General features: G+C 41.0%; 1 protein-coding gene across 1 annotated transcript; it reads left to right on the forward strand.

The window, feature by feature from the left end:
• Nucleotides 1-1,911: 1,911 nt before the first annotated feature.
• eif4a3 (eukaryotic translation initiation factor 4A3) lies at nucleotides 1,912-27,070 on the forward strand. The gene is made up of 12 exons (XM_048536675.1): nucleotides 1,912-2,133; nucleotides 8,604-8,676; nucleotides 10,874-10,940; nucleotides 11,160-11,222; nucleotides 13,107-13,239; nucleotides 14,486-14,566; nucleotides 20,270-20,411; nucleotides 22,050-22,188; nucleotides 24,753-24,868; nucleotides 24,956-25,063; nucleotides 25,772-25,899; nucleotides 26,348-27,070. Exons 1-12 carry the CDS (start codon nucleotides 1,989-1,991, stop codon nucleotides 26,362-26,364), a joined length of 1,212 nt encoding a protein of 403 aa, XP_048392632.1. The 5' UTR covers nucleotides 1,912-1,988; the 3' UTR covers nucleotides 26,365-27,070.

Genomic DNA, 27,070 nt, shown 5'->3' on the forward strand with positions numbered 1-27,070 from the left:
TACTGTTTTATTAATTGGGTTTATATAAGTGGGACTTGTGTTTATTTGAAGTGTTTCAGTAGAATTTTGTTCAATTAGTGAAATGTTAGAAGTTGGGGGTGGAGCAACTGTTCAGTATGTTATTGTTAGAGTTAAATAAATAAATTGTTATTTGTTATTTATAAAGTGACTATCAGGAATTTTCTTTCACTTAACCTCCCCGGGTCCGTAACAGTTTAACAGATTAGGAGAGGTGAGGCGAGTTTCTCTGGGTGTTTTGGGTTTAATCATTAGAAAGGGACTGCGACTCCTGCTGTAACAGATTGGAGGCTTGTTTTTCAATTTTAGTTATCAGAAAGGTTCAACCTCCCCTTCCTAACAATTTTCAGTAAATAGGACCCTCGCTGCTGTTTTTGAGAAGTTGAGGGGGAGAGATTCACAGAGGTTAGAGTCAGAGGATCAAAGTCTGAGCATAGTTTTATGAGGTACAGCATTTCCAATTGATTGGAAGAGTGAGGCCATGGAAGATTTTAATACAAGGATTATAATTTTTAAATTTCAAACCTTAAAGACAGGAAGCCAATGAGATCAAAGAATGGTAAGGATTTGGAACAAGCAAGGCTTTGCACGTTTGGAAAACCGTAAACAGTTACAATTTTACATAGATTGGAAGATATGAGATCATTCTGGAATGTCAAATCTGGAGGTGACAATGCAAGGCATTGTAAAGGGTTTCAGCAGCAGCTGGTCTTAGAACAAGTGTGGAGGGGGACGCAGATGTGGTAAGCTTTCTACAAGCAATGGAAAGGATCTAAGGTCTGATATTTAGCCATGGTCAATCATGACACTGAGGCTGTGAATATTCCAGTTCAACCTAAATCATAAATAATAAGGTGTGGAGCTGGGTGAACACAGCAGGACAGGCGGCATCAGATGAGCAGGAATGCTGATGTTTCAGCTCTGGACCCTTCTTGAGAAACCGGTAGCATTGCAAACATCAAGGACAGTCTACCGACACCAATGCCACTCCATCCACCGCTGACGCCGCTCTGCCCACCGCCCCTACAGCTAGCAAGTCTATAGTCAAAAGCAGCCCCAGCCCTGCTGGGTTTTCACCATCCCCCTGGACCTCCCCCTCACTGAAGATGAACGGTCATTCCTCAGCAAAGGACTCACCTCTATCCCCCTCCATCCAAACATCAATGAATATTGCTCATGCCTGGAAGTTGAACAGTGTTTCCACCACCTCTGTGCTTATTTCTTTAATCGTGAGTCTATCCCCCCCTCTACGGACCCCTTCTCCCACCTCCAACACACCCCATCCTCCTAGACACCACCCCAAGGCCTCCTACCCTCCCTCGACCTCTTCAGCTCTAACTGCCATTTCCAAAGAAGGGTCGAGACCCAAAACAAGATAACAAAGTGTGAAGCTGGATGAACACAGCAGGTCAAGCAGCATAAAAGCTGACGTTTCGGGCCTAGACTCTTCATCAGAACCGAAATGTCAGCTTTCCTGCTCCTCTGATGCTGCCTGGCCTGCTGTGTTCATCCAGCTCCACACATTGTTATCTGATATTCTCCAGCGTCGGCAGTTCCTATTCTTTCTCAACCTGAATCATGGCTAGGGTGAAGGTTAGAATCAATTGCACAGAAGCAGAATCTGTGGTAGGGATTCAGAATACTTTGGGTTTCCCAATGCTCAGTTTGAGTAATCCAAGTTTAAGCCAATGCTATATTTCACGGCATAAAGTCTGTCAGCACAATGATAGGAAAAAAGGGATCAAAAATGGATAATTAAGGTGGCTATCATGGGAACTTAAGACCTCACGCTTTTCAAATATCTGGACCAAATCCCTCAGGAACTGCTGTCAATCAAATCGACGACACGCCCAGTGACGATATCACGCTGACGTACACGAGCTGGGTCACGTAGATTGGCGGCGTTCACGCATGCGTGTTGTCGGACTCTCCCGGTGTTTGACGGTATTCGTGTGACCAGGGACCGGATCATGGCAAGTTCGGGGAGGAAGCGCATCCTGAAGGAGGAAGATATCTCCAAGGTGGAGTTTGAGACAAGCGAGGAGGTGGATGTCACCCCTACCTTCGACACGATGGGCTTGCGGGAGGACTTACTGCGGGGTATCTACGCGTACGGTGAGTGCGGCCTAGACTGGCAGGAAGCCTCGCGGCGGCGCGATGCTGAGGTGATTGAAACCAGGGCTTCAGACCTTGGCCTTGATGGAGTGGACCCTGTTCACGCTCCTGGAGCCAGAGTGTTTCTGTTAGAGGCCCAGGATGCCCGCAAATCCATCTCCTTCTTCCACTAATCAGTTGCGTGCATTAAGTGGACAGCGCCCTCAACGGTAAGGATTTGGAACAAGCAAGGCTTTGCACGTTTGGAAAACCGTAAACAGTTACAATTTTACATAGATTGGAGGATATGAGATCGTTCTGGAATGTCAAATCTGGAGGTGACAATGCAAGGCATTTTAAAGGGTTTCAGCAGCAGATGGTCTTAGGACAAGTGTGGAGGGGGGCGCAGATGTGGTAAGCTTTTGCTAAGAAATTAAGGTCCATGACATTTTGCTGGCTGTAAATAAAGTAATTACCATAATCCCAATGGACTGTAGGGCTAAGAAAAAAGGTGTAGAGCTGGACTGTAGGGCTGCTGTGTCATTAGAAATGCCTGTGGTGTTTTAACATGAGAGTAACCACCCAGTCAGACAAGAGGCACAGGTGAGAAGGTGGGACCTTCGTAGTAACCTCAGCTGGGACAAGAATTGAACGTTGGCTGTAAGCATCACCTTTACATCACAAAAGAGTCATCTAGCCAGCAACCATGAAGTAATTAAATACTGTTGAAGTGTAACTACCTTTGCAGTGTAGGAAACAGTTTTAAAATTGGAAGGTGTTAAGCTTCTTGAGTGATGTTGGGGCTGCACTCATCCAGGCAACTGAGGGGGTATTCCATCACACTCGTGACTTGTGTGTTTGCAGATGGTGGACAGTCTTTGAGGAGCCAGGTGGTGAGTTACTCGCCACAGTATTCCCACTTCTGGCCTGCTCTTCTAGCCACCGTGTTTATGTGGTGAGTCCAGTTGAGTTTCTGGTCAGTGATAACCTCCAAGATGTTGATAGTGGGGGATTCAGTGTTGGTAACACCGTTGAATGTCAAGGGCTGGTGGTTAGATTGTCTCTTGTTGGTGATAGTCATGGTCTGGCATTTGTGTGGCATGAATGTCACTTACCACTTGTCAGCCCAAACCTGGATGTTGTCCAGATCTTGTTGCATTTGAACACGGATTGCTTCAGTATCTGAGGCATCATGAGTGGTGCTGATCATTGTGCAATCATCGGTGAACATCCCCACTTCTGACCTTATGATGGAAGGAAGGTCATTGATGAAGCAGCTGAAGATGGTTGGACTGAGGACACTATCCTGAGGAACTCCTACACAGATGTCCTGGGGCTGAGAATGATTGACCTTCAACGACCACAACCATATTCTATATTTCAGGTATGACTCCAACCACCAGAGAGTTTGCCCCCTGTTATCCATTGATTCCAGTTTTGCTCGGGCTCCCTGATGCCACATTCAGTCAAATGCGGTCTTGGTGTCAAGGGCTGTCACTTTCACCTCACCTCTGGAATTCAGCTCTTTTGACCGTGTTTGAACCAAGGCTGTAATGAGATCAGGACCTGAGTGGCCCTAGCGGAACCCAAACTGGGTGTTGCTGAGCAGGTGCTGCTTGATAACACTCTTAATGACACCTTCCATCGTTTTACTGGTGATTGAGAGTAGACTGATGGGGTGGTAATTGGCAGTGTTGGATTTGTCCCACCTTTTGTGTACAGGACGTACTTTGGCAGTTTTCCACACTGTTGGATTGTGACTGTACTGGAACAGCTTGTGACTGTTGTGACTGTACTAGAACAGCTCAGTTAAAGGAGAGGCAAGTTCTGAAGCACAAGTCAGTACTGTTGTCGGTATGTTGTCAAGGCCCATAGCCTTTGCAGTATCCAGTGCCTCCAACCGATTCTTGATATCTCATAGAGTGAATCGAATTGGCTGAAGACTAGTATCTGTAATGCTGGGGACGACCAGAGGAGGCTGAGCTGGATCATCCACTTGGCACTTCTGGCTGAAGATTGCTGCAAAAGCTTCAGCCTTATCTTTTGCACTGATATGCTGGGTTCTTCCATCATTGAGGATGGGGATATTTGTGGAGTGGCCCCCTCCAGAGAGTTGTTTAATTGTCCACCACCATTCACGACTGGATGTGGCAGGACTGTAGAGCTTAGATCTGATCTATTGCTTGTGGGATCACTTAGCTCTGAGTGTCACTTGCTGCTTTCTCTGTTCGGCGTGCAAGTAGTCCTGTTGGTGGCTTCACCAGATTGGCACCTCATCATCAGGTATGCCTGGTGCTGTTCGTGGCCTTCCCTCCTGCACTGTCCATTGAACCAGGGTTGAGTCACTGGCTTGATGGTAATGGTTGAGTTGGGGATATGCCGGGCCATGAGGTTACAGATTGTGCTGAATTGCAATTCTGGAATGAACTGCCAGAGGAAGTAGTAGAGGTGTGTACAGTTAGAATATTTAAGACATTTGGACAAGCACATTACTAGGAAAGTTTCAGAGTTATATGGGCCAAACTGAACTGGGATGGAAAGGTTACCTTAGGCGAAAAGGTTAAGGAGGTGGGTGTATATCATTTGGAGTTTGCAAGAATCAGATTTAATCTTAACGAGAGAAGTAAAATTATGAGGCCCTGACACAGATACTAAGAGGAGGTTTACCCCCACTGGGGTCTGTACAATGAGGAAGCAAAATTTCAAGGCAACAGGTATCTCATTTAGGGCAGAGATGAGGCAAAACTTTTCCTAATGAATGATAGGAAGGGACTCCATTGGCTAAGTGGCCAACTGCTGTTGAATCCAAGAGCTGCATGTTTCTGGTTTTCTCTGGCAGCAATGATATAAAGTCATTACGTTAAGGAGCTAAAGACTCAGCGACACTCCGTACGCAGAAGTGAACAAAAGATTAGGACATCCTGCATATATCATCTGGGGATCCTAGAACATTCCAGTAGCATAAAAATCAAGCGTTTGTGACCTTAGTTTCTGAAGGCAATGCAAGCCTGACCGTACGGAGACAAAGTCTTCCTGACATGAGGCCACGGGTCTCCATGACTGCCATCTTATACACTGGTGTTGTAGCATGTGAACACTTGCATTAATAGTTTCTCTCGGTGGATATGGCTTCCTGCTGAGGGCTGTCACTTAGTGTTTTGTTGCCTGTCATATCTCCTTCCATTAGAATCACCCTTAACTTTGCCAGAAAATATGTTAAGAACTTCATGGAGAGCAGTAACATTTAAAGAGAAATTTAAACACTCAGTGACTAACTGCAAGATATAATGTTTTTAAACAAAACAAACTTTGTATATGAAAAGACAAAGCAATCATCATTACCTGAACACTATAGTGTGTCAAGACTTGTACTCAAGTTCGTATCCAGTCTCCATTTTTACTGCCCAATTCCACAAACATGAGGGTTCATTCACCTCTTCAGCTGGAGCCAACCCAAGAATGCCAAAGCTCTCTAGAATTCTGACTTCTCCTTAGTTTGCCAATGTAAACATGGGACATGCTATCAAGCATTAAGAGAGGAGGGTACAATTACAACATCTAAAAGACGTTTGGACATGTACAGGGATAGAAATGGTTTGGGGGTGAATATGGGTCAAATGCAGGCAAATGGGACTAGTTCACTTTTTAGGAAATCTGGTTGACATGGACGTGTTGAGCGGAACAGTCTGCTTCTGTACTGTACGACTATAAAGGAGGATCCTTGAGTTTGCTTGCGGTTGATTGTCCAGCACTTCTACAAAACGCCATAACTGTTGACTTAGGTTTTGCAGAAGCTTTGCTGATTTGAAATGTTAACTCTGTTTTCTCTCCACAGATACTGCCAGACCTGCCGATTTTTCACCAGCAAATTCTGTTTTTATAACTGCTGACTTCTCAGCTCAACTTTGAACTTTATTGCTTTAATAATTGGTCATTTCAAAATCAGGAACATCTTAGTTGCTTTTTACCTGTATGCTGTCCTCTTCGGACAAATGCAGTTTGATTTCATAAACGTGGCAAACGTTGGTTAAACTCAGGTTTAGCAGCATCTGTGGAGAGAGAAACAGTAACGTTTGGTGATGTGTAATGAAGTAGACTTGGTTAGGGAGTTTAAGGTGAAGAATCCCCTCGGGGGCAGTGATCATAGTACAATAGAATTCACCCTGCAGTGTGAAAGGGAGAAGCTGGAATCAGTTGTAACAGAATTAGAATTGAGTAAAAATAACTATGAAGACAGGCAGGAGTTGACCTGAGTTGATTGGAAGGGGAGGTATCAGAAAAGTTGGTCGAGCAACAATGGTAGGAGGTGCAGCAGAACGTTATCCCAAGAAAGAAAGAAGAAATTTACTAAGGGGTGGATGAGGCGGCCATGGCTGACCAGGGAAGTCGGGTGCAGCATGAAAGAAAAGAAAAAGCACAAAATGTGGTGAAGATTAATGGGAAGGCAGGATTGGGGATCCTTTAAAAGCCCACAACTAAATGGCAATAAGCTGGGGAAGAAGACGAAATATGAAGGTAAGCTAGCAAGTAATAGAGAAGATTATATATAAAAAATCTTGCATTAAGGTGAGGGAAGCAGGAGTCAGCATTGACTGGAAAATGAGTCTGGAGAATAAGTAATCAGAAACAAATGTTGGAGGAACTGAATAGGTATTTTGCATCAGTCTTCATGGTAGAAAGCACCAGTAGCATACCAGAACTTCAAGAGTTGGGGGCAGAGTTGAATGTATTGGCCATCACTAATGAGAAGGTGGTCGGGAAGCTGAAACGTCCAAAGGTGGATAAATCACCCATGACCAGATGGACTATACCCTAAGGGTCTGAAGTAGATAGCTGAGAAAATTATGGAAGCATTGGTGGCAATCTTTCAGAAATTGCTGGAGTCAGGGAGTGTCCCAGAGGACTGGAAAATAACATTCCTGTTCCCGAAGGGAGGGAGGCAGAAGATGGGAAATTGTGGGTTGGTTAGCTTGACTTTGGTTGTTGGTAAGATTTTGGAATGTTATTAAGAATGAGATTGCAGCGTACTTGGAAGTGCAAAGTAAAACAGGGCTGAGTCAGCATGGCTTTGACAAGAGGAGGTCATGTCTCACAAATCTGTTAGAATTCTAAGAAGGTGTTGGGTATATTGGACAAAGGAGAACTGGTGAATATGATCTATTTGGATTTCCAAAAGGTCTTTGACAAAGTGCCACACTGGAGGCTGCTATGTAAGATAAAAATCCATGGTGATAGAGGCAGTGTACTGACATGATAGAGGATTGGCTGACTGGCAGAAGACAGAGTGGGAATAAAGAGGTCTTTTTCACAATGGCAGCTGGTGATTAATGGAATTTCATAGAGATCCATGTTAGGGCTAAAACTAGTCACATGTATTAACAAGCTGGACAAAGAAACTGAGGGTACTGTTGCTAAGTTGGCGAGTGACACAAAAATAGGTGGAGGCATAGTTGTTGAGGAAGCAGGAAGGCTGCAGAAGGACTTGAACAGGCTAGGAGAGTGGACAAGTACTAGTAGATGCAATACAATGTGGGAAAGTGTGAGCTTATACATTTTGGAAGGAAGAATAGAGACACAGGCAGTTTTCTACATAGGGAAAGGCTTTGGGAAAGGGATTTGAAAGACCTTGTTCAGGATTCTTTTAAGGTTAATGTGCAGGTTCATTTGACATTAGGAAGGCAAATGCAATGTTAGCATTCATTTTGAGAGGGCTAGAATGCAAGAGCAGAATGTTACTGCTGAGATTGTAGAAGGCTCTGGTCATGGATGACCCTTTAGAACTGAGATGAGGAAGAGTTTCTTCAGCCATAGATGGTGAACCTTTGGAACTCATTGTCACAGAATGCAGTGGAAGTCAAGTCAATGAGTGTCTTTAAAGCAGTGATATATGTTGGATTTTTTTTATGTTGAATCCCCAGAGTGTGGAAGGAGGGAGGAATGATAAAAAGTGCTTTTAATATGTTGTTTTTATTTGTTGTATAGCAATAATGGTTCCTCAAATTGATTGTAATTTGTTATAATAAACGGTACTATTGTTGACTATGAATGCAACATCTGATTCTGATTTGAAATTCAGATGCCCTGGAACTCAGTTTTCAACTTTTGGAGTGTGAACTTTAGCTTGTATTCAGATGGTTTCCATTTTTATACAGATTCTTAATTTTTTTATGTGATTTTAAAAGAGAAAAGTCTTTAAATAGCTGTAAAATTATTATAAAATGTGCTATTGCCCAATACATCATGATAGTTGTTAAATATTGGCTTGCATTAGCAAGTACATTTAGCTGTTTCTGGTGACAGACTGTGCCTGTGCATGCATGGGGACCATAATTTTTGTTCAAGATACTCACTGGTACCATTAATAGCTATATATCAGGGGTGCAAAGCAAGGAGTTACAGGTGTGACGCTTTAGTCCACAGAACAACTTATTATAAAATTCAAATTTTATAATAGAGCAGCATGGAACTAACACATATTTTACTATTTGTAGGCTTTGAAAAACCATCAGCAATTCAGCAAAGGGCCATCAAGCAAATAATCAAAGGGAGAGACGTCATTGCTCAGTAAGTTTAGCACTTTTAAGCTCTGGCATTGTATGTTATAGAACATAGAAAAGTACAGCACAGTACAGGCCTTTCGGCCCACGATGTTGTGCCGCGGAATAATCCTAATCCAAAAATAAAATAACCTAACCTACATTCCCCTCCGTTCACTGCTGTCCGTGTGCATGTCCAGCAGTTGCTTAAATGTTACTAATGACTCTGTTTCCACGACTACCACTGGCAAAGTATTCCATGCGCTCACAACTCTCTGGGTGAAGAACCTCCCTCTGACGTCTCCTCCAGACCTTCCTCCTAACACCTTAAAAACTATGACCCCTCGTGGCAGTCAATCCTGCTCTGAGGAAAAGTCTCTGGCTATCGACTCTATCCATGCCTCTCATTACTTTGTACACCTCAATCAGGTCACCGCTCTTCCTCCTTCTCTCCAGAGAGAAAAGTCCGAGCTCAGTCAACCTCTCCTCGTAAGACAAGCCGTCCAGTTCAGGCAGCATCCTGGTAAACCTCCTTTGCACCCTCTCCAAAGCCTCCACATCTTTCCCATAATAGGGCGACCAGAACTGGACACAGTATTCCAAGTGTGGTCTCACCAGGGTTTTGTAGAGCTGCAGCATAACCTCGCGGCTCTTAAACTCGATCTCCCTGTTAATGAAAGCCAAAACACCATATGCTTTCTTAACAACCTTATCCACTTGGGTGGCAACTTTGAGGGAGCTATGCACTTGAACACCAAGATCCTGCTGTTCTTCCACACTGCCAAGAATCCTGCTTTTAATCCTATATTCAGCATTTAAGTTCGACCTTCCAAAATGCATCACTTCGCATTTTTCCAGGTTGAACTCCATCTGCAATTTCTCAGCTCAGCTCTGCACATTGTCAATGTCTCGCTGAAGCCTGCAATAGCCCTCAATACTATCAATGACACCTCCAACCTTTGTGTCATCAGCAAACATACTAACCCACCCCTCGACCTCCTCATCCAAGTCATTTGTAAAAACTACGAAGAGCAGAGGCCCAAGAACAGAGCCCTGCTGGACACCACTCAGCACTGAACTCCAGGCAAAATATTTAGGATCTACAACCACTCTCTGCCTCCTGTCAGCCAACCAATTCTGGATCCAGACAGTCAAATCACACTGTATCCCATACCTCCTGACTTTATGAATGTTGTAAATTGGTAGGAGGCAGTCCTTCATTATCAAGAGTTGCTTGTTTCTGCTCTGGTTCACTGGATTCCTAGGTGGCAGGGAAGTGCAGTATGGGGTCTATATACTTTGCTGCATATGAGCAGGTTGTACTTGAAGGTTTGGATTGACGGTGTGTTAGCGATCACTCCAATGTCTAGATTATACCTCCATATGTCCTTGATGAAATCTTTTGAGGTGCCTTTCTGAACAAGCTTTCTACATTATGATCAGTCATAAGCCAGTGGCTCCCATGAGTTGGCATGGATGTTTCACCTCTTCATGAATGATAAAGAATGTTTCCTGGGATTCTGTGATTGTGGCCAAGTTCTAAATAGAACAGTAGCTTTGAAAATTTGGTGCTAGACATGTGCACCATGTATCCTACCCAGTGATGTTTTTTGAGTAATCACTGTTGCTATATTGGGCATAGTCAGCTTGTCAGTGGATTCTGCTTTTGGATCATCTGTCTTAACACCAGATTTGGAGCATCTTAAGAAGACACTGCAGTGATACTTCACGAATGTTTTGAAATGCCTTTTTTATTCACTTTTGGATGTGGATGTTGCTGGCTGGCCAGCATTTATTGCCCGTCCATAGTTGCCCTTGAGAAGCTGGTGATAAGTTTCCTTCATGAACCGCTGCAAGTCTGCTTGCTCTGGGTTGACCCACAATGCCAATGGGGAGGGAATTGATACCCCACCCGCTGTAGTTTGTCCAAATCTCCAAACCTTTGCAGGAGAGTAAAATGCTGCTGGTCTACCATTAACCTAATCTTAAGTTTGAGTTCCTGGTCCTGAAGTATTTTTTCCCCTCTGTCAGCTGAAGGCTAAGTTAGCACATTGGAGGTAGTGATGAATGTCATAAGTCTCTGCCTGCCTCCATTGAAAGGAGTCTCCCAAGATTGGGAAAATGGTCCACATTTCCAGGTGGTTGTCTTGATCTTACTTGATGTGGACAGGTGTAAATATGTAAACTGTTTCACTACTACTTACAATTTACTTTTTAAATTCTAGATCCCAGTCTGGTACAGGGAAGACTGCCACGTTCTGTGTGTCAGTGTTACAATGCTTGGACATTCAGGTAGAACTTATTACCAGATGAATCTGGTTATTCCCTTGGAAATTGATTATATTCAACACTTTCTGCTTTATTTCTTTGCTTATACAGTTATGTTCTCTTCGGTACTGAAGATATTATATACAGTTTGTTTTAGTATCTGTTCTGAAACAACAAAATGTATAGTTTACAATTCACAATAGAATGTCTCATATTTCCCTTTTAAAATCCATTAAAATTTAGGTTCGTGAGACCCAAGCTTTAATATTGGCACCAACTCGGGAACTTGCAGGCCAGATACAGAAGGTGAGAATTAATCACGTTATAAATCTGTCTTCTATCATTAAAAACTGGATGACAAATGCTAGTTCATAATCTACTGAAGAGTTATTTTTAATGTCATAACTTTGTAACTTGCACAGAAAGGGTGTTTTGTTTCCAACCTTTGTAAATGTCCTGTAATAACCTATAATAAAGATTCAGTTGATTTGTGAAGTTATTGTGAATCAGTGGCCTTAATTGTTATTGAATTGGAAGATTTAATCCCTGAATTTGGTTCCAGAGTTTCACGCAATAAAAATGGAAATTCACTTTTGTCTGTCGTGCAGATCAATTTCTCTGGCCTTCCCTATAGCTATGACACAGTCTATCTGCTTTCAATCAGGAAACTATCTTTTCTGAGATAAAAACAAGATTATAGTTGTTGCATGGTATTAATTCAAGGGCACATTCCTAATTATACTGTTGAATTCTATTTTGTTTATTCCACTAAGTTACGAATTCTCTTGTGGTGTACTGGCAAAGCATTGTGTAACTTGGTAGATCTGTAGACATACTCAGTTTGCTGATCTCTGCTTGACCTGAAATGGGATATTAAAATTAATGTTGGTGCTCCTGAGTGCTTTGAGAGTAATTCTGTTCTACTTCTGATTGCAACCTGGTGGCCCCTTCGGGGAAGTGCTCATATGAGTCATAGAGTTCTATAGCATAATAAAGGGCACCTCAGTCCATCAAGTCTGCAACGGTCAAAAGTATCCACTTAACTATGCAAATCCCATTTGAACTTTTGGTCAGAACTAATCGGCTTTACTGTCACACTGTTCATAAATTGAATCCTACCTCCCAGTATTATAGAGGTGAAAAACTGTAATGCAAGTGAAAATGTAGGATTTTGTCAGTAACTTATCTAATTCGGAATCAGTGCCTTGAATGTTTAAGTAGGCATCATACATGTATAAGCACTTGTCTAAAAAATTGTTCTTTTAACATTTTTATAAATTGTTGGTATTGAACCATTGTATTGTGTGTTTGTGTGAAATCAAAGCATTCTGTTCTTCTGGTAACACTTTGACTTCGAATATAATAAAAATCAATGTTATTACAACACCTTTCATAATCTAAAGATGTCTTAAATGGTCCATGACCAATTAATTACCTCTCTCCTTTAAATGTAGTTACTATTTTAGTGAAGTGTGGTGGCCATTTCATGCCTAGCAATGTCCCATGTGCTGCAAAGATAAGTGACCCTATTTATTTATTTTTTGGAAGAGTGAACGTATGGTGGGATCTGGAGGAAACTGTCGAGCATGACTTTTGAACAGAGCGGTAGAATCCCCACAGTGTGGAAGTAGGCCAATCAGCTCATTGAGTCCACATGAACCCTCCGAAGAGCATTCCTCCCAGACACACCCTCCATCTTATCCCCATAACGCTGCATCTTCCCATGGCTAACCCACCTAGCCCACACATCCCTGGACACTACGGGCAATTTAGCATGACCAGTCCACCTAACCTGTACATCTTTGGACTGTGGGAGAAAATTAGAGCACCCAGAGGAAATGCTTGCAAAAACGGGGAATGTGCAAACTCCACACAGACAGTTGCCTGAGGGTGGAATCAAACCCAACTGCCTGGTGCAGTGAAGCTGCAGTGCTAACCACTATGTCACCCTGCTGCCCATAAGATCTTCTGCTTCTCATCCTCCATATGGTGAGCTTTACCATAACAGAATTTACTGAAAGTTTGGAAGAGGAATCTTAAAAATGTTCAGTGGATGCAGATGGGGAACATGTCTGTAGGATCTGCCAGTCCCATTGAATCTCCATATTTTATGCTCTTAGTAGTAGAATTGAGTGCATTGTTTGGTACCATTTTATTGTCGTGTCTGAGTATCTCGTGCCTTTTCATTAGGTACTGCTTGCTCTTGGTGACTATATGAATGTACAATGCCACGCTTGTATTGGAGGTACCAATGTTGGAGAAGACATTCGGAAGTTGGATTATGGACAGCATGTAGTTGCTGGCACTCCAGGGCGTGTATTTGGTGAGGAACTTATTTCATGTGTCATTTTTTTAAAAATCATTAAATGTTCACTTCCTCTTGATCAAGTTAACCTCATTTACCTTTTCAGTATTTATCTTGCCACTGTTAGTCACACAAAACTTCTACCCTTCACTGCCCTTCAGCCACTTGCTGTTAGTCAGTGGTGTAGTAAAATGTCACAAACAGGGTAATACATTTGGAAAACTTCATAAACCATACAGTGCACTTTATGTAAAAGGACTCATTAAGTCAGTCCCTGTGTTCATTCTGTAAGTAAAACAAAGTGTTTTACAATACGGAATTGGGTCATTCAGCTTGTCAAGTTTGTCCTGAATTACTGAGACTTATCAGTTATTAATGGGAGTTATTAACCAGCAAAATATTAACCAGGACACTGAATAAACAGCCCTGATCTTGCTCTTTTATATCCACCAGAGATTGTTTAATGTCTCATCCAAAGATGACATCTCCAAAAGTGGCCCCCTCAGTATAATATTGAAGTCTAAAGTCAATCTAAATATTTGATCTGAAGTTTCTGGAGGAGGGCCTAAACCACCCCTTTTTTGGGGAGTGAATATTATCACTGAGCTATGGCCAACACTACCAGAAGTTAAATGTAGCACATTATTGACAGGAGATTAATGTTATAGAATTTAATGATGCTATATTTATCGAACATGTATTCTCATACTGCACTCATGCACAGGTCCATCAGCATGGTCATTACCTGCAAGCATTTGGCAGCAATATTAGCTATCCTGTTTAAATGTTGTGTCTACATGACCAGTCATGTTGAGGCTTGTGCTTTCCTACCATCATTCATCTATTCCAATGATTCTGCGAAAAAGGAAAAGGACAGGTGTGGTTCCTCCCCAGATAGCTGAGCTTGCTAATTCTCTGACAATAAATTGTCATCAACTGCCCTCTATTTTCAATGATCAAATATCTGTCAAAGTCTGTGTAACAGGATGGAATGTTGTTCTGTAGCTTGTGGTGGAGCATTTCTGGACTCAACATGAACTCTTTCCTTTCACAGATACCACCAGACCTGAGTTTCTCCAGCAATTTGTTTTTGTTTATTTCATATTTCCAGTATCCACAGTTCTTTGTTTTAATTTCCCATAGTTTTTCCAGAGCATATACTCTGGTTTCAATTTCAATTTTCAATTGGTGTGTCTTCACCTATGATTTGCAACTCCATTGAACACATGGAAACTGATCCTGATCATGTGTTCTGTTTTTGCAGATATGATCCGAAGACGAAGTTTGAGGACACGCGCCATCAAAATGTTGGTTCTTGATGAAGCAGATGAAATGTTGAACAAAGGTACCTCATCCTTAAATTCTGGCATCAGTTGAAATAGCTTGACTTGTAATCCCTTGAGTATAAAAGCTGAGGGATGGTCTAATTGATGCATAACAATATAAAGGGTTTCAGTTTGGTCAAAGAAGATAAACAACATCTGATGCAGAAATTCCAAACAAGGAGGCGTGTCTTCAAAATTAGAACAACACAAGGGGCGGCACGGTGGCTCAGTAGTTAGCACTGCAGCCTCACAGTGCCAGGGACCCAGGTTCGATTCCAGCCTCGGGTAACTGTCTGTGTGGAGTTTGCACATTCTCCCCGTGTCTGCATGGGTTTCTTCCAGGTGCTCCAGTTTCCTCTCTCAGTCCAAAGATGTGCAGGCTAGGTGGATCAGCCGTGCTAAATTTTAGTGTTCAGGGGTGTGTGGGTTATAGGGGGATGAGTCTGGGCTCCAATGGGCGCTGTGGGCTTGTTGGGCTGAAGGGCCTGTTTCCACACTGTAGGGGATCTAATCATTAAGGAGCATAATAAGGGTTCGCCTTCACACAAAGCATAATGGAAAGGTTTGGTCAGTTGAAAATACCAAGTAACCAATCGTTGATTTTGTTTTTTGAGGCAGTGGGTTGGGTACCAAGTAAAGCTCCCTGTAAGTTTTCACAAAATCTCAAGAAACAAGAGCAGGTGTAGTAAAGGATATGGCCCATCAAGCGTTCTCTGCCATTGCCTGGCATTTGAGTAATGTCTGTGCCACACGAATGGCAGGCAATGGCCAGCTCCAATAACAGACAATCTAACCACTGCTCTTTGACATTTGGTTGTATTGCTGTCACTGAATCCCCCACTGTCAACAGTCCCGGGGGTTACCATTGACCAGAGATTCAACTGAACTCGCCACATAAATACAGTGGCTATAAGAATGCTTCAGAGGCTAGGAATATAGTGGTGAGTAACTCACCTCCTGACTCCCCAGAGTCCGTCCGTCATCTGCAAGGCACAAGTCAGGGATGTGATGAAATATTCCTCACTTGCCTGAGTGGATGCAGTTCCAACAATGCTTAAGAAATGCGACACCATCTAGGGCAAAGCAGCCTGTTTGATTGGCACCACATCTACAAACAAGCATTCCCTCCACCACTGAAGCACAATAGCAACAGTGTACTACTTATAAGGTGTGCTGCAGAAATTCACCTAAGATCCTTGTACAGCACTTTCCAAACTTCTCACACTTCCATCTAGAAAGGCAAGAGTGGCAGATACAGGGGAACACCACCACTTGCAGGTTCCCTACGTGCCATTCTGACCTGGAAACACATCACTGTTGCTGGAGTAAAATCTTGGAATCCCTTCCCTGAGGGCCATGTGGGTTGCAGGTGGAATGCAGTGGTTCAAGAATGCTGCTCACCTCATCTTCTCAAGGGCAACTAGGGATGGGCAATATATGCTGGCCAGCCAGCAGAGCCCATGTTCCAGGAATGAATGAAAAAAAAATTCAATTCAATAATGGCTGCTGTTGGGCTTCAGCATCATTTTTTCTGCTTGCTCCCCATATTCTTTGATTTCCTTAGACACCAAAAATACATATAGCCATCCTTGAAATATATTCAGTGATGGAGATTATGCAGTCCACTGGGGCAGAGAGCACCAATGATACCCTGACCAATAGAAATCGCCTCAACATCTATCCTGTACCCTTCGGAATCTAGCATGTAATAATGAGACCAAACATGTACAAGCATTTTAGATGTGGTCTCATCAAAACCTTGTACAATTCCTCTGCTGCAGTTCTATTATAATAAAGACCAACTTGCTATTGACCTTCATAATTGCTTATGAATATGGTAGCTTCCTGTGTACTTTGCACGAGCATATCCAAGTCTCTAAGCATCAACTTTTACAAGTTTCATACATTTTAAAAAGAAACTTGCGTTTCTATTCCCACTTTCACACTGAAGTTCTCATAGTAATCCACCTGCTTTCTGCTTGCTACTCATGTAACCTGTCTGTATCTCTTTGCAGCCTCTTGGTTTCCTTGCCTTAGCTTGCATTTCCACTGAGTTTTGTATCAGTGGTTATTCTCTGCCCCTTCATTTAAGTTATTAATGTAGATTATAATAGCTGAAGCCCTGGACTGATCCTCGTGACACTTCCCTGCTCGCCAATTTGAGAGTACCTCATTTCTGTCCACACTGTTTCCTGTCTGTTATCTAATCCTCTATCCATGTGAACAAATCACCCCAAACTCCATGAGACTCTATCTTGCCCGTTAACCTTTTTTGAGGTACCTGATCAATTTTTTTTTGAAATCTAGGCATAAAATATCTAATTATCTTTTATCTACCTTATTACCTACATTGTCAAAATATTAAAATTTGAAAATCAAGATTTCCTTCTGGTAAAGCCACTGAATTGTTCTCATCATATATTGCTTTTCGAAGTCTGTTGTTGAGACTTCTTTCGTAATAGATTTCATATACTTGTCCAACAATCAGTGTTAGGCTAACTGACGTGTAAATATCTGCCTTTCTTGAAAGGTGGTGTGGTATTGTCAATTTTGAAGCCACTGTTCCATTCCTAAATCTAAGAAATTTTGGAAAATCATAGCTAGGGTATCCACAGTCTCTGCAATCATCTGTTTTGGAGCTTCGGGGTGTGGCCGCCAAGTCCCATGGATTTGTTGGATTGTAGTCCCTTAAATTACTCCACGATGCTTTTTATTTGTGTTTATTTCATTAATTTCCTCACTTTTCTTTAGCCCATTGGTTATTATCTATTTCTGGATTGAAACTTGTGTCTCCTACTATAGACAAACAATATTTGTTCAATGTCTCTGCCTTTTCTTCATTCCCCAGTGGTGATAATTTCACCCACCTTTGCTGCCTAGGAGCTAATGTTTAAGTTAGAAACTCCTTTTCTTGTACAAGTTTTTGCAGTCAGTCTTTATATTTCTGATGAGTTCATTCTCTCATTCATTCTAATTTTTCCCCTTTTTATCAACTTTGTTAGTAGCCCTTCGCCAATTTCTAAAACACTGTCAATTCTCCAACCTGTTCCTTTTTTTGTTTTTGCGATATTATAAGCTGCTTGTCATAACTACTGTTAACTTTGGCCCACCCGTGGCTCACTTGTAATCTTGCTGAGTTGTTTTCTTTAATTGATTATACTTTTGTTGACATTTTGAATTTTTTAAAATGCTCCCCACTGTTTGTTTACGGCCATATCTTTTAGTCTACTTGCCCATGTAACTGTATTCTGTTCTATCACGTACCTATTTAACTGGATTTATTAAGTTTTAAGATTTTTTTTACATTTATAAGTATGTCACTTTCTAACAGCTTTAAGTTCATATTATGATCATTATTTCCCAGAGAATTACTATTTCCCAAAGAATCATTTACTATGACATTATTAATCAAGCCCACGTCATTTCACAATACTAAATTTAAGATTGCTTTATTCTTATTTGGGGGTTCCGAGAAACTGCCATGAAAACATTTTGCTAACTTTTCATCTAGAGTATTCTCGCCAATTTGATTGTCCCAGTCTTTATGAAGATGGAAGTCCCTCACAATTATCTCATTGTCTTCGTAACAAGCTGTTGGCTAGGACTGTGTCTGATGTTGCAACAACTGTTGGAAAGCCTATAACCTATTCCTAGCGGTGTTTCTCACTTTTACTGTTCCTAATTTGCACCCATATTGATTCTGCTTCATGATCTTTTGAGGCCTGATCCTTTGTCATAAGTAAATGTCTGTATATTATACTTAACTATTTCGGCTACTCTCCTTTTGCTGTTCTAGTTGTGTCTGCAAAATATTGTGCACCCTGGAATATTTGCTTTCTACCCATTATCATCTTATAGCCATGTGTTAGTGGTGGCTAGATGTGATTCGTTGGTGATTTCTGTTAAATGCTTTATCCCTTCCTTACTCGGCTTGTTTTTACCCCGATTGCTATTGCTTTCCTTTCAAACTTTCTCTTTGGATTTCTAAATTTCTCCTTGTCCGAACTCCCACCATGTTATACTGTTGGCCAGGATACCATGTCAGCATGGTTCACCGTGGAGCCCATCCTAAAAGAATAGCGCAGTCTTCTATGAATACTGATGACAGTTCTCATGAATCAAAATCCCGTCTTCTGATCCCACTCTGAGACGTGTTTAATCCTCTAATCTGCTTGACCCATTTCCAATTAGCGTATGGCTCGGGTAACAATCCAGAGATGACCACCCTTGTTCCACATTTTAACATTCATTCTAACTCCTCTGATTTTCTTAACAGAACTTCATTCTTATTTCTATCTACGAAAGCTCCCAATGGACCACAACGCTGGACCTTCCCCTCTCACACAAAATACTGTGATGCAGTGTCCTTAACAAGATAAGCGACAACCTTTGGAGTATCTATTCCCCTGACTGTACTGTCTCCTCTCGCTCCACATTACTAGTCACTTCCACCATCCTTCAGCTTGGTATATGGTCAGCCTAGTCATCCTCCAATTAGAACTTCTCACCCTCACAGGTAACGATTACCTTGTGTTTGACTCTAAGGCATACCCTCCCATCTCTGACCAATGACCAGCTCTAAAGTTTTGCCTAATCTAAGGGGTGTTTTTGCCTTCAAGTACCCCTTCCTCCAAAGTCTGTAGCTCAGGCTCCAAATCAGCTGTTCTGAATCAAAGTTGTGCAAACTGCAAACATTTGTCAGATATGTTTCTCTGGGACCTCTGTGCATCCACTGCGTTTAACAGAAATCAGCAGGAAATAGGGGTTAAAACATTGAAGGTTCTTTATTCCAATGGCAAAAATAGAGGTTTTCAGATACTGGACTCGCAGTGAATGTATTTACTTAATTCATGAATTAGTTATTATTTACATTTCTAAAGTAATATAAGTAGGAAAATACAGTTCCCTTGAACAACAATAAAGAAATCTCATCATCACTGGAGGTTGATTTTTTTTAAAGCAGGTGATGGAGCACCTCTTTTTCCCATGCACCAAATTCTAATGTGAACAAATTTGCTTTTACGTGCTTCATCTACAGCTTGGGCACAGTCTCCTGATTGTATGGCCTTTTAATGACCTGTTGTATGTGGCCTGTTGATTTGAATGCTTTGTTTCTTTGAACACTTTTGCATGGCTGTGTACACATATGTCACAGGCATTTTCTCAACTTGTGAATGTCTCAGTTGGTGGCTGCATGCCATTTATGGGGAATAACGGTATCAAGACATATGGGGCAAACACAGGCAAATGGAATTTAGATATAGAAATGCTGTGATCTAATCGCATATGGAACTAGCACAGTGGCTTGAATAGCCTGTTTCTATTTTCACATCCCTTCAGTAACTTGTTGCTCTTCTCTTCACCATGTTTTGCTGAAACGGTTGCAGTAAATAAGACGGTTATTCCATTTGTGTCCATCTTAAACATATTTTATACAGTATATGAGCTAGTATGTTTTGTTACCAGTCCCACTTTTCTGAATAGTCTGTATATTTTGTGTACTAAGTTTGTTTTTTTAGATGTACTTAAATTGTTTTAAATATTTTGAAATGTTTGTTAGAATATAAGATAAAATGCCTATTTATATATTTAATCCTGAATTTCATTTTGTGTTGAATTATTCCATGAAAGATGAATTGATTTTTAAATGTTATCTTAAAGCCATTCTTAGGTTTTGTATACTGTGTCTGGCAACGGTAGTTAACTTTGTTTCCTGAATGTAGGTTTTAAGGAGCAGATCTATGATGTGTACAGATATTTACCCCCAGCCACACAAGTAATTCTGATCAGTGCAACACTGCCTCATGAAATCTTGGAAATGACCAACAAGTTCATGACTGATCCAATCCGAATCCTTGTCAAACGGTATGTTGTTTCTGTATTACTAAAAGTGCCATTTCAAGTTGCTGTAGAAGCTTACTGGGCTTGGAGCCTCTGTGGTTTGAGTACAGTCTATTGCACATTCTTAATTTATTATTATTAACAAAAACTGGAATTCAAATTACGTGGTTTTACTTAGCTTTCTTAATTCTGCTACTGAGTTGAAATCTACCACCATACTATTAATTCACTGTGCACTACACAGGCATATCTAGAAATTACTGTTTCCTGTGCCCCTAATTAGTTTCGGCAAACAATCAGAGGAGGCAATGGCCTTGTGGTATTGTCGCTGGGCTGTTAACCCAGAGACCACAGGTAATGTTCTGGGGACCTGGGTTTGAATCCTGCCATGGCAGAATTTGAATCCAATAAATATCTGGAATTAAAGGTCTAATGATGACCATGAATACATTACCGATTGTTGGAAAAACTCACCTGGTTCATTATTGTCCTTTAGAGAAGGAAACTGCTATTCTTACCTGGTCTGGCCTATATGTGACTCCAGACCCACAGCAATGTGGTTGACTCTTAACTGCCCTCTGGGCAACCAGGGATGGGCAATAAATGCTGCCTATCTGTTGACACCCTCATCCTGTGAATGAACAAATAATAAAGAGAAAGACTATTGCATGGTAATTGTAACTCTGAGTTACGTACGTTTTATATATTTTCTCATAAAACCATTTTGGCCTCTAGCACCAAGCATAATTCCCTGATTAACAAGGGAGGCATCTCCTTTGTCAGCCTCAAATGACCACATTTGAATAAAAAGTAAATGTGAGAGTTTGGAGTGCAGCCTACATATTTGTGCACCCTGCTGCTTCTCCAGATTCCCAGCTACTCTTTTGGAGACCCAACAGCCTGCTGAGCACTCCAGTGCATTAGGTGACAGTACGTCTCCACAGCGCACTGGTTCTGTACTACACAGCTGTATGCTCAATAATTTTTGTGCAGAAGTCCTGAGATGGATTTGCTACCAACTGAGCCAAGGTTTTCACTTATGTTATGAACTGCTGGTAATTTTTAAACTTGCAATCAGCATGTTATTTGCATTTAACATTTTTTTGGCTTTGACATTTACTTCCAGTGGCTCCTGCCACCTTTGGAGTATAGAGTCTTGCATCACTTATGTTTCACATTTTAGAAATTAGACCTTAACAAACATCAAGAACTGTTATCTATGCTCTGGGCTTCGCAAATGGTTATGACTACTTGTCAGTCCCAGCACTGATGAGCTGACGCTAAACTAGTGAGCAAGCAAACTTGGTCTGCCTTAATCTGTGTGACTCAGTCCTGTATCCACTCATGCAGTAAGCCACACAAAAATTGGTAAAGTCAAGAATCGAGGTCCACTTAAGTTCTTACATATCTATTTCTAGTTTACCCTTCATGTGCAAATCTAGTGTGATGTATTCAAAAGGCTGTCCTGTGGCCTGGTATAATAATAAAATTTTACATGTTTGACATTAGCTTAGACTTGGCTGAAAGAAGAATGGATGCCCTGCTTAGACAAGGTTTACACTGGGACGTTAAGAACAAATTAACTTGACCAGTGACAGAACTGAGGCCAGTAGAGGTTAAAAGCACAATTTTGCACTCTCACTTTCATGTTATTGTTTACAGTGATGAGTTGACCTTGGAAGGAATCAAACAGTTCTTTGTAGCAGTTGAAAGGGAGGAGTGGAAGTTCGACACATTGTGTGACTTGTATGACACACTGACCATTACTCAAGCTGTTATTTTCTGCAATACAAAACGGAAGGTACACAAAACATTCTTTATGCACCCATCTTGTAAACTTCTATGATAGGAATTGCATTGTTAGTTTCTTCAAAAGCTTCAATCTGAATTACATTCTAAATCTAGTAATCCTTATTTGCATATTATTCTTAGCTCAAATTGTCAGTCTTCAGTTATGTAAATGTTACTGATTCATTTATAAGTTGTGGTACTGCTACCACGCAGCTATTGACATCAATGGACCATGTGATCAGACTGGACAAGTCTGAGGGGAAAGTTAATAGGACCTGGGGCCAACCATGCGACTGTGTAAGCCTCTGTATAACAAGGAGTGGGTGTATGTGCTTCAACGTAAGTGCAAGACAGCATCAGCAGAAATTTATATTCCAGTATTATGGAGTGTTTGAAATTTTAACATAAAAGCATTATTTATAAAGTATTAGATCAGTATTGCACTGGGATCCTGGCCTGTCCTGCTTCTGTCTTGTGAGGAACACACTTGCCACGTCAGTTTGTAACTTGCCTTATGACAGATAGGGTTTGTCACAAGGAACTTGCAACTTAGTACACTTCCCATTCCTTGGTCCAAAAGATTTTTGTTGAAAGAACTTGCTGAGGAATGTTCCTTCATATGGGGCTCTGAAGTGGAAGATGGGCAGGAGGTGGGTTGAACAAGTAATTTTAGAGTGACGAGGAACAGCACAGATGGTTTCAACCAATTGTATATTTTTAGTCAGCAGAATTTTGGGGAGTGATTTATGAAGACTGGAAGCTGGGGAGGGATGTTGAGCGGAGGGTTCCAGGTATGATGCACACTGCATTAAATTGAGTGTCAACAAGATGTGTGTGATGACCTTTGCCAGACAACTGATGTATGTGGGTATACCTTCTCTGAAAATTAGATTGAGCTTGGACAAAATACTGGGATTATATACTTAAACCAAGAGACATGAATATTGTGTAGAAAGGACCGAGAAAAGTGAGTTAATTCTGAATATGTTCATAAGCGCTTTTACAATTTGAAAATAATGTGAAATCATAGCTGTCTTGGAATCACTCCCATGTCACACACAAAACGTGTCTGCGTGCTACACATACTCCTATAGGTTCTCAAGTTATGAATAAGTAAGATTAGAATTTCTTAAAACATCAAGAACCATTTTATAATTTGTATAAAATATGCATTGCAGACAAGATGTGGTCCCACATGGGAGAGAGATGATGAAGGTAAGAACCTGTGGGATTGAAGGAAATTTGGATAATTGGATCTGAAATTGGTTGAGTGGCAGGACACAGAAGGTGATGGTCAAGGGGAGTTGTGAGTGGAAGCGTAAGTGTGGAATTCTGCAGGGATCATTGTTGAGTCCCTTGCTGTTTGTGGTCTCTGTGAATGATTTAAACTTCACAGATGATACTGCAGTTGGTCTGGTGGTAAATAATAACCTTGGATTACAAGAGGATGTAGATGGGCTGATCACTGCCAAATGGACTTCAATCCAGATAAGTGTGAGGTGATGTACTTGGGCAGGACAAATAGGGCAGGGCAATACGAATTGAAAGGTCAGATTCCAGTAACCACCGAGATCAGAGGGATCTTGGTATGCATGTTTACCAGTACCTGAAGGTAGAAGGACAATTGGACAAAGTGATTAAGAAGGCCTATGTCTTCATTAGCTGCAGCATAGAGTTTTAGTGCAGAGAGGGTATTCTGGAACTATATAAAATGTTGGTTAGGCCTCGTCTAGAATATTGTTTGTAGTTCTGGAATCCACATTATATGTGGGATGTGATTGTACAGGAGAGGGTGTCGGAAATTCACCAGGTTGTTGCCTGGGCTGAAGAGTTATAGTTGTAAGGCGGGATTGAATAGACCTGGAGGGGGGTTTCTTTTGAGCAGAGAAGACAAAGCGTGGTGACTGAGAAACAAAAGTATGAGTGCCATAGATATGGTAGACAGGAAGAAATTTTCCCCTTGGTGACAGGATTAATGACCAGAGGGGACAGATTTAAACTAAAGGGTAGGTGGTTAAGAGGTGACACGATGAAAAATATTCTCATCTAGAGGGTGGTGGGAATGTGGAACTCACTGCTGTAAAGGTGATAGAGGCAGAAACCCTCATAACATATTAAGTATTTATTTTGTACTTTTTTGATGCCAAGGTATACAAAGCTATGGGCCAAGTGCTGGATAATGGAATGTGAATAGTTTGATAGTCTTTGACTGGTATAGACTTGATGGGCTAGAGGGTATTTTTTAAAATGCCATAGGCCTTTCTGACTGAGGGCAAGGAGAATTGAGGAATTAAAGAAAATAAACAAAAGTGCCATTAAGTCCAATTAAGATGTCGGTTCTTCGCAAATTTTAATAACTTGTTTCACAGGACATGTTCTGTGGTTCCTGAAGGCATTGCTTTTTCTGCCTCTTAAGTGAAAAGTTCGACTCTACTGTTTAATAGAACTGTGGCAATTTCAGACACTGAGCAAAGTCAAATTTTTAATTTAAAAAATCCATTGTGGTTAAAATGGTTGTCCTCAAAGGGGAAATTAACAGTAAATAGCTTCCAATACTTTTGTTCTATCACGTAGGTGGACTGGCTCACTGAAAAAATGAGAGAGGCTAATTTCACAGTATCATCAATGCATGGTGACATGCCACAAAAAGAGAGAGAGTCCATCATGAAGGAATTCCGTTCTGGTGCAAGGTGAGTAGTGGTTGAAAACTATTTGCCTTACTTATTATTTCTTAAAGTACTGATCTAAAGATGACCGTTCCTGTATTTGCTTTACAGTCGAGTGCTCATTTCTACAGATGTTTGGGCACGAGGATTGGACGTCCCTCAGGTCTCCCTAATCATAAACTACGATTTACCAAATAACAGAGAGTTGTATATCCACAGGTAAACTGATGCTTTAATTTTATCATGAATTTAGAACCCACAGAACTTCTCACTCTGTTCTTGGTCTGTGTTTCCTTGTGTTTTGGTTTCAGCCCAATTCCTAGGTGAAATGATAGATCTTAATTCCCTTCCTTCATTGCTAGTCATGAAAATCAAAGTATCCCCATTTCCACCCTGTTCCTTTGCGTAGTGTGGAACTACTTCAGATTGAAGCCAAGTTATTATAAATGGGAGAATAATATGATCTGCAAAAATTTTCACTGTGACATTACAGTTGCAGCAGAGAGATGGCTAAACATTTTAAATAGTGTCTGAGCACATCCTCAATATATCAAATTACACCCAGTCCTCGTAGTCCACGAGGGATAGGGGCACAGATTTGCTGGAGATAAAACTCTTAAGTGCTGCAAAGGACTGCAGCCCAGACATAACAAAGGGGGCGGGGGGGGGAGACAAGCAAGATGCGGCCGGGGGCTGACTTCACAGGTATGCAGATTGCACGTCAGCATGTGAGGACTGAGTGTTGGAAATTCTGAACCGAGAGAGTATCTCTTTTATAACTAGTTTCAGGTAATGTGGCAAATTATTTTGAGTGCTAATGATTCGTTCCTTTGTCAGTACTTGGAGCTGCAATCTGTTGAAGGTTTTAACTGTTCACTCCAGTAAATCCCTTTTTACAGTATTTTTGATATACCCTTGTGTTGCCAGGATTGGTCGATCGGGTCGATATGGCAGAAAAGGTGTGGCTATCAACTTTGTTAAGAATGATGACATTCGTATACTGCGAGATATTGAACAATATTACTCTACACAGATTGATGAAATGCCAATGAATGGTGAGCTCCAATTATAGTGTCCTTTGGGTATTCAACACACAAGGCTGTTACAATCTGGTATTATTATTGATTAGTTTGCCAAAAATAGGCCAGAAAAGATGCATTAGCACTTTGTGAATATAGTTTATTAATAGTTCAAGGTTTGTTCTAGAGTCCATTGGTGCCAATACAAAAGTTTAGAAACATCAGCCTGAGCTATAGTTTCTCTATTTAAAATGACCCTTTATAAAACAGACAGTTGCTTATCACCCAAAAATCAGTAGTTGGTTATTTGAATTAACATTGTGGTTCCACAGTGCTTGGGGAAGTTATTAAATTGAAGGCCATTAGGGTGCAGCTTCCTTCCTTTGTTTCTCCTTTATATGGTTTTTTGAAAGCGTTAAGTGCACACACAGCAAGTTGTATGACATGCGATTTATTAACATTTGTTTCAATTTTTTAAATCTAGTTGCTGACCTTATTTGAAGGAAGTGAAAGACTGGAAGACCTGGATGGGCCATGGATTGCATTTCTACAGTGCAAAACAAAACACTTCACATTATATTAGGACCTTGTTTGTGCTCCATCTAGCTTTAACAATTCTGGATTTTACTTTCAGTACCTTGTGGTTTTGAAAACTAAAGCCATTACTTTTTTCTTTTGTAAAGCAGGGGATTATTAATTTGTTTTTGCAACTATTAAATAGAGAATTTTAAACTCATCTGTAATTTTAGTGAAATACTGTGTATGGATACCATTTATCTTCATTAAAGTTTGATATTAATGTCCTTTAATGTAAGTCTGCAGCCACATTTTAAGTTTTAGAAATGGAGGCACTAAGTCTTGTGGTCTGTAGTAGGTAAGTTGCCATTTGAAAAGGTGTTGACATAAGAGGAGAGCCAATTCTATATGCAATTTGTGCAGTGATCCTCATTTCTTATTTCTCCAATTAATTTCTTGAAAAATGACTTTGTAAAATACTTGGTTTGGGTTATACTGATAAGGCCAACATTATTTCCTTTGGCTTCTCTCATTTCACTTGGGAGTTGCCTCAACACTGATTCGACCAGAAGATGGAGAAACTGACTAATCACCTATTTGTCTTTAAATCATTTTTTTTTAAAGGAAGTATTGTTACAACAGCATTCCATCTGCTGTTGTGATTGCTGGTAATAAAGAAAACAGGAATGTT

Source organism: Stegostoma tigrinum, chromosome 9, assembly GCF_030684315.1.
Source record: "Stegostoma tigrinum isolate sSteTig4 chromosome 9, sSteTig4.hap1, whole genome shotgun sequence".
NCBI lineage: Eukaryota > Metazoa > Chordata > Chondrichthyes > Orectolobiformes > Stegostomatidae > Stegostoma > Stegostoma tigrinum.

What these genes read in the sequence shown, in the direction of transcription:
- eif4a3 (XM_048536675.1), top strand. Translation starts at nt 1,989, where the DNA reads ATGGCAAGTTCGGGGAGGAAGCGCATCCTGAAGGAGGAAGATATCTCC. An exon ending in AGATGAAATGTTGAACAAAG is followed by an intron (nt 14,567 to 20,269) that starts GTACCTCATCCT and finishes TCCTGAATGTAG; the next exon opens with GTTTTAAGGAGCAGATCTAT. An exon ending in ATCCGAATCCTTGTCAAACG is followed by an intron (nt 20,412 to 22,049) that starts GTATGTTGTTTC and finishes TATTGTTTACAG; the next exon opens with TGATGAGTTGACCTTGGAAG.